At 30.9% G+C, this 11,022-nt stretch overlaps 1 protein-coding gene across 1 annotated transcript; it reads left to right on the forward strand.

Moving 5' to 3' along the window:
- Positions 1–290: 290 nt before the first annotated feature.
- LOC132744749 (sodium/nucleoside cotransporter 2-like) lies at positions 291–10,001 on the forward strand. The gene is made up of 12 exons (XM_060733529.1): positions 291–478; positions 757–901; positions 1,497–1,688; positions 2,536–2,697; positions 4,148–4,273; positions 4,863–4,988; positions 5,571–5,701; positions 6,417–6,585; positions 7,585–7,669; positions 8,052–8,227; positions 8,746–8,926; positions 9,195–10,001. The coding sequence occupies exons 2-12, from the start codon at positions 833–835 to the stop codon at positions 9,215–9,217; spliced, it is 1,440 nt and encodes a 479-aa protein (XP_060589512.1). The 5' UTR covers positions 291–478; positions 757–832; the 3' UTR covers positions 9,218–10,001.
- Positions 10,002–11,022: the final 1,021 nt, after the last annotated feature.

Genomic DNA, 11,022 nt, shown 5'->3' on the forward strand with positions numbered 1-11,022 from the left:
GCCTGACTCTATACTGTAGACACAAGTTTGCCTGGCTTTATACTGTAGGCATTGGTTGGCCTGGCCCTTTATTGTAGGCACAATTTGGCATGGAGCTATTTTGTTCTGTTGGTACATTTTTGAAATCATTGCAAAAAAGAGATTTATTCTTGGTCAAGACCAATTTCTTGCACGCCGTCTTGCGACAACTGTGCGTTGAAATAGGAATTCTAAACTTGCTTGGCATATTAACTAATAATACAAACTAGGAAGTATTATAACATTTTCCATTAATTTCAAATGCAAAATAATGGTGTTTTTCCAGATTTGGCGACGAAGGATCCTGGCGGTTATTGGGTTTCACAATATTTGGCGTTATTTTGTTAGTAATTGTGAAGTTGGGCAATGCTTATGAGACAGAGCTTGACGACTGGTGGGATAGTACCAGTCCTTTCAGACATTCTAGAGGCGTGGCCAGATTCGGAACTTTTATAAACTGGTATAAATTTGTATGATTTGGTGGCAGAGCTTAAGTAAAGATTTTATTTCATACATTTGTAGTATGAAAGGATTTAAGCGTTTCACCAAGTATATATTTTACTGTGTTTTGTTCTGCTTACTATATATTTCGTACTCCCTTCCCATATCTATTTATACATTTATTGTAGCCATTTTTCTTTTTCAATGTTTAATGTTCAGGCCTATTACTGTTTGTTTGTCTGAAGACAAATTTCTATCGCAATAAGTCAGTTCCAAATATTATTGTTGTTTTTACAGGTTTTTGAAGATTGGCGTGTTTGTAGGTGTGGTGGTCTACATTATTTTGGACATAGCGATTGACCATCCACAGAATATGATATCTGTAGCCGGACTTGTGCTCTATATTTTGATCTTCTACGTCACTTCCGTCAATCCTGCAAGGGTAAAATAATCCTCGAATCTAATCGAACAAAATACTTTTCAATTATTTATGTTCCTTTTCGTTTTTATCATCGTTATATTTAATCAGCCACAAACACGCGTAATTTTCTTCAGTTATTAAGCAGTTGCGAGAACATTATAAAACCTGATTTGAAATGACCTTCTATTATCCTTCTTCATGCAGTGAAGCTTTGACAAAAACTAAACTTTATGTATTCATATTCTACCTGGGAGAATTAAAATATTTGACTTGACTTTGTAAAACGTTCATAATTCACGTTTCCTTTAATTTGTTTTGAATTTGACTAAAACAATAATTACGCAAATATAAAGATACACTTGCATTCCAGTCCTGTTGGTATATAATGTACAATATATATATAGTTCATATATCATTTTCTATAAGCTTCATTGCAAAAATTACCTTGCTTGCAAGCATCACAAATAAGTAATAATATTGAAAAGCAAATGATTAATGTCTAAAATTGCATAAATAACGGAATCAAATGTTTGATAAAGTTTTGCAAAAGAACCAACTTTGCATTGTCATGATTGTCATACATTTCTGATAATTATTAATTACTAAAACATTGCAGGTCAATTGGCACACTGTATTTTGGGGTATTGCTCTACAGTATGTATTTGCTCTAATGATATTACGGACACAATGGGGTTACGACATTTTTAAATGGCTAGGGGATCGTGTCACAGAGTTTCTGGAGTATGTTATGGCTGGAGTTTTATTTCTCTTTGGCGATACTTGGTACCAACACTTTTTTGCTTTCAAGGTATGTTAATTTTAGCTTTCTTTGCTAACTTAAGGTGATTTCTATATACAACGTGTTCCACTAAGGATTATCCAATTTTATTCACCATACTTTGAGATGGGTTTTATATTCGACTAACTTAAGGATGATACATTTTTATTCACCAGTTCCGTATATCCAACTTATGATAATAAATTGTGTTTCGCCAGACTTCGAGGTGAGTTTCACATATAAGTTATAATTTATAATGATAAATTGTGACTTGCGAAGTTCGAGATGAGTTTCATATCTCGTTTATGATAATAAATTGTGATTCGCCAGACTTTGAGGTGAGTTTCACATACAAGTTATAATTTATAATGATAAATTGTGATTTGCGAAGTTCGAAATGAGTTTCATATCTCGTTTATGATAATAAATTGTGATTCGGCAGACTTTGAGGTGAGTTTCATAGCCTACTAAGGATGACTAATCTTGATCTTTATAACTTTGAAACAAATTTACTAGTAAACGGCTAGCATGTGAAATATCAATGGACCAACTCAGGATTTTCATTACGCAAATGTAAAACATATTTGGTCTCAACACCCTTCAAAAAATCTAGAAAGTTGCCATTAAATCTTCAAAACATTCAGTTTTGCTTCAAACTGAAACAAATATACAATATATGTGTAAGCGTTTAATTGTCACAATGTTGTTTGGGCATACGTTTAAACGTTGTGTTTCCAACAAACATAAAAGATGTTTTCTGACGTATAAGTCAACATTAGAAACATTGTATACATATCTTGTTATAATTACATTGATACCATATAACTATTCTATCCGACAGAGTAAAAACAAATTATCTTTTGTGATTGCTATTCAGGTTTTATCCATTGTGGTGTTTTTCTTCACGTTCATCAACATAATGTACTACCTTGGTGTAATGCAAGCAATTATCAAGGTCCTTGGACAATTTCTTGCTTTCTGCATGGGGACCACACCTGCTGAATCAATCAACGCTGCTGCAAACATTTTTGTCTCTATGGTACGTGAAACTGTCTTTTTCTTAACTTTATCATAAATTTGGGATGCATAAGCGGTTCCAAGCTTATACTAGTATTTTGACGCGGCGTTGTATTAGTTATACATAGTGTGGTTAAATCACTCATAATGTTAGTGTTAAAGTCAAGCGCGTCCCTAAAGAAGTGATCCTTTTTGTCTGTTAATTGTGGGTTTGTACTAAATAGAATATTAAATTCGTGTAGCTTCGTCCCTATTTTGTGAACTAGTTGAAGAAAGTAATATTTTTATATTATTATTCTGTTTAACTCATTCAATATTTTTGACCTTGAATCTACACCAATATATTATCAATATGAATTACAGGAGTAATGCTTGCCGATCCTAATCACGGAGTCGGTACCATTCTTCCTTTGTGAACTACGTGAGATACTCAAGACCGGTCTATGTAGTATTTTCTAATATTACGTTTTAAATATTCCATTTTTATTAGGTGAAGCTCATTCTAGTTTGTAACATATACTTGTACATTGTACATAGAATGTTTCTTGGGAAAACCCAGTATTTGTCCTTGGTGTGAAACAGCGTGTTTGTACCTTCGGAAAGTAAACCTAAAAACATTTTTGTATTATATACTCACTAGAGAAAGCGGGTTCCGCGCCTGATCCTATAAAAATAATGAAATATTTATAAAATTACAAATAAAAGAAAATACTACATATAGAGGTGTTTTGTATTTGTTTTGCGCAAAATATGTGATGTATAGGCATCTTGCAAACAGTATTGCACTACTTTTGCTGTTTATCATTTGTCTTGCAGTACTTAGCATGCAGACATATGTTTAAGATTTTCCATTTTATATGTCGAGTGGTCAAATATAAATACAATCTGATATTTTATTATACGGCATAGGCACAGATATTTGATTATATGTTATGCGCACGTTTAAAAAATCTTGTCAAATTATATGTATTTTCCTTATTTTTGGTCGTATGTTTAAACGTGCATGAATTTCAATTCTGCTTATTGAAATTATTTTAAAGGCATGTTATGACTCGGAAACTAATAATTATTTTTCCACATCTTAACAAACGGCTAACGTAAGTTTTATAGCGAAGAGCATTTAAGATGCTTATCACTCGAAGAAAGTAGTGCGAATAATAATAATGAAACTTCTTGTTATGAATGCAAAAGTATACAAAGTAGTATTTTAACTTCCACACAAATACTCAATCACTACAAGTGCACGAATTGCCAAAATGCCTTTGAAGCAAAAGATTATTCAGGTAATTGGCCACTGAATAAATTTTGGAATATAAGAAAAAGTTATAAAAATACAAAAAGCTCTCGAGAATGAAAACATGCATTTCTGAGGCATTATAGGCCTTTAATTTTTTTTAATAGATTTATCAGATGTTTTAATGGATGTTGTATGAATATAAAGGCAATTCAAAATATAGAATTTGTTTCATCAGATAGAAGGTCCTACGCTCATCAGACACTGCATAAATGATATGACAAAATCTGAACTTCATTCAATACTGACCAGCGGGTATGCGACAATTGCTGGGGGAATCCTAGGTGTTTATATTACATTTGGGGTAAGGCAGAAATAGCCTTTCACCCCCACCATCTCCTCTAGCAAATATTTATCAACCAGTTATTAAACAGAAATACTTAAAGCCTGATGAAACTTCAAAAATGCTTTTATGCTGGTGAAGGTTCTGAAGCTGTACTCACTGGCCATATGGCTGAACTATCTTTTTGCTTATTTTGCTTCTTTGGCCCTTACTAACGATACAGTGATTAAGAAATTGTAGAGAAGACAAGATACATCTCCAGTTATGTCATTAATGACAATTCATTTCTCATATAAAATTAAGTCTTAGCTTACTTTCTTCAACTGATAAGAATGTAACAAGCTCTAAATATATTACTAAAGCATTACAAAACACAAATGTTCCCTTTCTTTAAAGAAAACTTATTTGTTTTTTGAGGTTTAATGGGCTCGCTTAGCAGATTGTCTTTGCTTTGGTGTTGAAATTCTAGGTGATGTCGTTACAAAAAATGGTAACGCGTGTCGTTTGTACCTTCAAAAGAGTATATATATAGAGAGAGATATAATGGTAAATCATATGGTTTGATGTCTATATGGTCGCTACTTTGCATGATGACTATATGTTATTGTAGACGGAATCTCCGTTGATGATCCGGCCATTCCTCAAAGATATGACACATTCAGAGCTTCATGCAGTAATGACGGGAGGGTTTGCCACGATTGCTGGAAGTGTTTTAGGAGCTTATATATCCTTTGGTGTGAGTTATACCCATATATTCCTATATCCAACAGAGTTTTGTTTTGTCAATGTAACTTCATTTAAACGTCATTTCGATAGTCGATTAACTGTCTTTATATCCCTTTATATCAGAATAATAGATTTTCAGAATATACATATTTTCCTTCCTTAACTTATTCGAATATTTTGTACAGACACTTTCAAGCAAATAGTAATCTTACATATAGTATTTTAATGACATTTGCATAGCTTATTACCATCTTATAATACAGAAAAATAATTATTTTGCTCTGTTTTCAGCCTGTGTGCAAGACTTGCTATTTCAAACAAAAGCACAAAATTAAATATAGAATTTAAAAAATATATATATTAATTAAAACAGACAGACAAAACCTTAAAACAACATAGAATGAAATTAAAAAAAAAACACACTGAGAAAATTAGCCATTCTTTTTTACGGTACATTTTTATAAGAAGCAAACAAATAATATCAGTCAATACAAATAAAAACGGCACATAACAAAAACCAAAAATAAAAACCAACAACTACTTATATTCATATGAATGTGGGCAAGTTTCAAATATTCTTGAATTCATACAGGTGCCAGCAAATCATCTTTTGTCAGCCAGCGTAATGAGCGCCCCCGCTGCACTTGCTATTTCTAAATTATCTTATCCCGAGACAGAGAAAACTAAGGCTAAAAAAGATGACTTCGCAAAAATGGAAAAATCGTAAGTCATTTATGTGCTTTCACTTTTAAAACACGATTACATATGTAGTTTACATTTTATGATTTGTATGTTTTTAAGGAATGTAATTATAATTGGCAACGTCTTAGACATAAAAGTGTTCGGAACATGTCGGAGCGTCAAGATTAATTATCATTGATTCGAGATGTTTAAGATTTTAAGCGAACCGTGAATTCATTGTGAAATGTAACAGCTGCAGATATTTGACGCTGCATTATCTGTCTGCGGTTGGTACAAAATGCAATGTCATGAAATTGATCTTGTTGTTAGACTTTGAAAGAAATGTTAAAGATATACAAGGCTCATCATTAAGTAAAATGTTTTTATTGTAGAAATTTATTGAAATCTATCAAATTCTTACTGAATATGTCTAATTTAATTTATAGAATGCACAAACTGTGTAAGGAAAGATGCATTCTAAATTGCTAGTCAAGTAAAGTTGGTCATTTGTAAAAATGAAAAACTGCAGGGTTTTTTTATTTACACTATGGATTCATACTTTGTTCACCTATATTGTGTAGGGCTTAAAAATTTATACATATACTCTATATATACTCAAAACCTGTTTATTTAACCTTGAAAAGAGACTGTGTATTAATATTTTCAAAAAATGAGCATAATATCTCTTTAAAGAACTGAAAATACTTTTTTGCAATACATATACATTGTATAAATAATTGATATAACATTATTTCAGACCAGAGCATAACATAATTGAAGCGGCGTCAAATGGTGCATCCTCAAGCATTAAGATTATAGGAGCCATTGCTGTAAATGTGTTGGCCTTTTTATCATTGTTGGCCTTTCTAAATGCTACACTAACATGGTTTGGTGATAGAGTTGGGATAGAGGGTCTTACATTCCAGGTATAATATAAAATACTGATCCTACTTACATAAAAACATAAGAAAACACTTGTTTGATAGGTATATTATCTGCCAATATACATTCGGCTTTTTTCGGCAATCTTCGTAATAAGTACCTCGAGTAGGAGGCCAATTCTGATTCTGTCGGTTCTGTTTGAACTTGTGATGGCAGAGTACATATATGCATGTATGATCAAATGAATTTACCATGTGATGGTTTTTATTCAAATAACTTGTAAGTTATTAGACTCATTTTTTTGAGAATCTTCATCTTTGAATAAATTTTATATCACATTTCTATTGAGGTTAGGTTTCTGTCATGTATATATATTTGACCGGGATCATTGTACTATATTGTTAAAGATCTCTTATAAAAATAAGCATATGTTGCAACACGTTAATTAATTGATAAAAACAACACAAGTTTGAAGAAATTTTGTATAATATTTTTCATATTTCTTTTGAGCCCAAAACAATGTCTAGTGTTTTTTATTGACCAAGTTAAAGCAGATCGAAAAGGGCTTTATCATTGACTTCTTTAGAATTCTAGGTAAGTCTGTGGTTCCTCTGAAGTGTTATTGCAATACCGGTAATGCATTAAATTAAGCTCATATTTTGACACGTACGTACATGTCTTCGAAATCATTATTCGGGGTCAATGTCCTTAATTTTATTTTATTTTTCTTAATTTTTGACATGGATTGACTGAATGATTGTTTAAAAAAATTGGTTTACGTTTTGAATGCAACTTTAAAACTACTGATGGTATTCACTTGATACTTATCCTTTTTTTGTAAATATACTCTATAACTCTGGCATAAATTGTAATAGAAATATGCCCCTTTAAGAATTTACAAAATTCTTTGGTCAATATCCAAGACTCATGACTGTGTCACTTTTTTATAATAAAATTTTCTTCCTTGATTATTTTTTCTCTACATTATCGGATATCCAGTCTCTTGTTTTTTTTATCAAGTAAAGCTATTTTTCTCTTTCCAGTACATATGTTCCTACGTCCTTTATCCAGTTTCTTATTTCATGGGCGTGGAACCCGATGATTGTAGAAAAGTAGCTGAGCTCGTAGGTAAGCAATACATACAGTTCTAACATTTGGTCTTGTAAAACAGTACCATTGTTTGATTCTGAAGCTTTAATAATTTCAGTGAAACTACTTATATTTTGTTAAGATGCTTATGTCCAAATATGTTCAAACTTCTATTTTCAATGCTTTTTACGAATCTGCAGATTCGATTTTACAATTCATATAAATTTTGATGTTTATAATGCATTTTAAGAATCATAAGCTTGCTCTCCTATTTAAGACAATTTCATTGTTTTCTTAAAATGTAAAAAAACAAATGTCTGTTTATCTTTGTTTTAAATAAGAAAAAATGTCGAAGACCATGCTTCAATTTTTAAGGATATAAAAACATCTTGTAGCATTTTGTATTTTGCCTTGATTGCAGGTGTTAAAACATTTACAAACGAGTTCATAGCGTATGGAGATCTAAAGGTTTTGATACAAAACAGGAAAGATCTCGGAAATTATACAGACTTTTTCAATACTACTGACTGGTTTTGGAAAGATGAAAATGTTGTCTTAAACATAACCGGCGCGGTTTTAAAGGGAGGCTTTATAAGTGTAAGATAACTTCATTGCAATTTTCCTTATTTCAATTCATACGGTGCATATTATGCTATTTGTGTGAGCAAATGCACTTATCCATACAATTGTTTGTTGCATTTTGTTCTGTATATCAAATGAGTTTACCCCTGATAGTTGTCACCAACTAAGCTTTCTTGCAGTTTAATTTTATACCTGTCTGCTTATCTATTGAAAATAAAATGTGTTTAGTAATTACTAATGCTTCACTTGCAAATCGCACATGAACTAGATAATTAATGTTGGTTGAAAGTTTCAATTTATAAAGGAGCTTTGTCGCGTTTGATAATTTGTTCTTTTAATTTTTTGTCATCTTAATCTGAATGATCAAGGCGTATGTTATTGTAAACAGTATGCTTAATGTTGGTTCATCGTAACAAAATGAGATAAGTAAAAACAAATTGAATCAAATTAATATCAAGTATTGATTAATAAAATTAAAGAAACAAGGCAATATATGTTTTAAATGTCATTATATTTGAAATTTATTTTTACAGGAAAAATCAGAAATAATTGCCACATACGCATTGTGTGGTTTTGCAAACTTCGGTTCAATAGGAATTACTTTAGGAGGTTTGGGTGCTCTTGCTCCTACAAGGAAGTCAGAATTGTCACAAATGGTTGTTCGAGCAATGATCTGTGGAAATGTTGCATGCTTTTTGACTGCATGTATTGCAGGTAATCATGTTTGTTTACTTTTTAAAACTCTAAATTTATATACAATATTCCTCAGATTATGTTATGTCTGATAACTGGTAATAATGAAACAATCCTTGTCAGCATCACATATCATAACATATGTATAGCAAGGGTAACATAATATACTTAAAGAAAAAGCTTTGCTGAACAGATTGCGTGTATTTGTCCAAAATGCTGTATGATTTATATGCTGTATGTCATAAGCGTGAAATAAAATGTATACATGCTTGCTTATCTGTTTTTGCAGGTCTTCTCTACAAACCTTTCTAAAGGAAAGAAAAGTCTAGCAGAATCGACAGGATGTTCGTCTCATTATCCATTGTTTATTTGTTTGTTTTCTTCTGAAGAAGTATATTGTATTGCTCATATTAATGATCTTTGCGTTGTGAAATCCGACTATCAATACGTTATTTTACCCACCAACTGGGCATCTGTTCTTTACAAACTAAGATGTTGACTTTAATACATATTCCTTACCAGTGTTGCTTTCTAAATGGATGTTGTTATGATAAAACATTTTTTTTCTTGTACATAGTACTTATTTGCAATCTTCCAGAAGCATTCAAGCAACACGCTTATAACACATTTTTATTATTTGGCTTAAATGTCACTATACCTTTCTGTGTTTGAAGATCTCTAAATACCTTACTTTCGGTTACATCTTATTTGAATTTTGTTTTTTATATAAAACTTGAAATTTGTGTATCCTTATTGAAAATTAACAAATTTAAATCAATGACCAGTTTGGATAATTAAGGGTTTTGTATATAAATGACGTTTTTATTACTTTTCATACTTTCTCATGTTATTGTTTTAGCGAATTTGAAACTATTTTATCTTACAAACTGTAAATGTAAGAATATAGATCTTTAGCTAATTATATTATTTCAAAGATGATTTTATTTAATTTACTTATATCCACTCATGTTGTTACATACAAAGCAATTATTTGTTACTTCAAAAATTTGCCTTTGCTTTCTTTTTTATTTTTATTTTTTTACTTGATTTGTAATATATCTTATCTTTGTACACGAGAATTAAAAGTGAAATGGGATATTTCTTTTTCGTGTTTTTTTATATGCATCGTTTTTGGTTTTACTATCATCATTAGAAATTGTTATGTTACCTGTTAAATATGTTGCTACTATATTGTATCTTTCGCCAGGACACAGGATTTTCTATTCATCACAGCGTAACATACTTCAAAGTACTTTTATTATAAAAGCTTATAGATAAATTGTCAGGTGTAGACCTGAAAACGTTGTGCTTTTCTCTATAAGCTCCCACTTGGACATTTCCTACTACATCATAAGAAATCATTTGAAAACCTTATTAAAAACTATTTGCAACGTACCACAACATACATCGAGTAATGTTTACATATGTTTCTAGATTGATTTTAAATGTCTCTGTTCAAAAGTCAGTATTTCTTATTTGTTTTATAAAAATGGAAACTGCTTCCAGTCAGATTTATTTAAGAGATGCTCCACCACCCAGACTCTGAAAGTTAACATACGTAGAAGGAAGACATGAAAAACACTTTAAAATGACAATATGCTCAAAATTTTATTGTCAAGTTGAGCTGATTTGACGCTATATTCCAAAAGATTGCCTGTTATAATGGTGATTAACAAACAGTTGATACTGGAAAATGATTAGGATGAAATATAAATTTAGCTAAACTATAAAAACGAACTGCTCCACTCTTTTCATAAATTAACAATGTCAATGACAAAAAAGTTAATTGGCATATGGTCAACGGTCCAAGATCAACAAATGACATTAATAAATGTACATGTAAATACAATGCTTTCTGTGATTCAAGAGCATAATAAGTGATATTAATATATCGTTTACAGAAAATATATATTTATTAAGTTGTTCAAGTATAAGTTTTCTTTTAAAAAGAGCATAATAAATACACATAGCAACATTTTTAATTAATGAGTGGTTTCTGCTACTCATCAGAATAGCAAATGATTGAATACATTGTTTGTCATACAACTTTCAAGAACAAAATTGTGTTCGAGTATTTGAAAGTCTAGAACATTTTAATAAGAAATTGTACTCATCTT

The sequence above is a fragment of the Ruditapes philippinarum genome, unplaced genomic scaffold, assembly GCF_026571515.1.
Source record: "Ruditapes philippinarum isolate M1 unplaced genomic scaffold, ASM2657151v2 ctg2130_1_1_1_1, whole genome shotgun sequence".
NCBI classification, from domain to species: Eukaryota; Metazoa; Mollusca; class Bivalvia; order Venerida; family Veneridae; genus Ruditapes; species Ruditapes philippinarum.

Excerpts from the sequence above, each read along its gene's own strand:
- LOC132744749 (XM_060733529.1), top strand. The coding sequence starts at position 833 with ATGATATCTGTAGCCGGACTTGTGCTCTATATTTTGATCTTCTACGTC. Across the intron at positions 902-1,496 it reads CTTCCGTCAATCCTGCAAGG|GTCAATTGGCACACTGTATT; the intron begins GTAAAATAATCC and ends AAAACATTGCAG. Across the intron at positions 1,689-2,535 it reads AACACTTTTTTGCTTTCAAG|GTTTTATCCATTGTGGTGTT; the intron begins GTATGTTAATTT and ends ATTGCTATTCAG.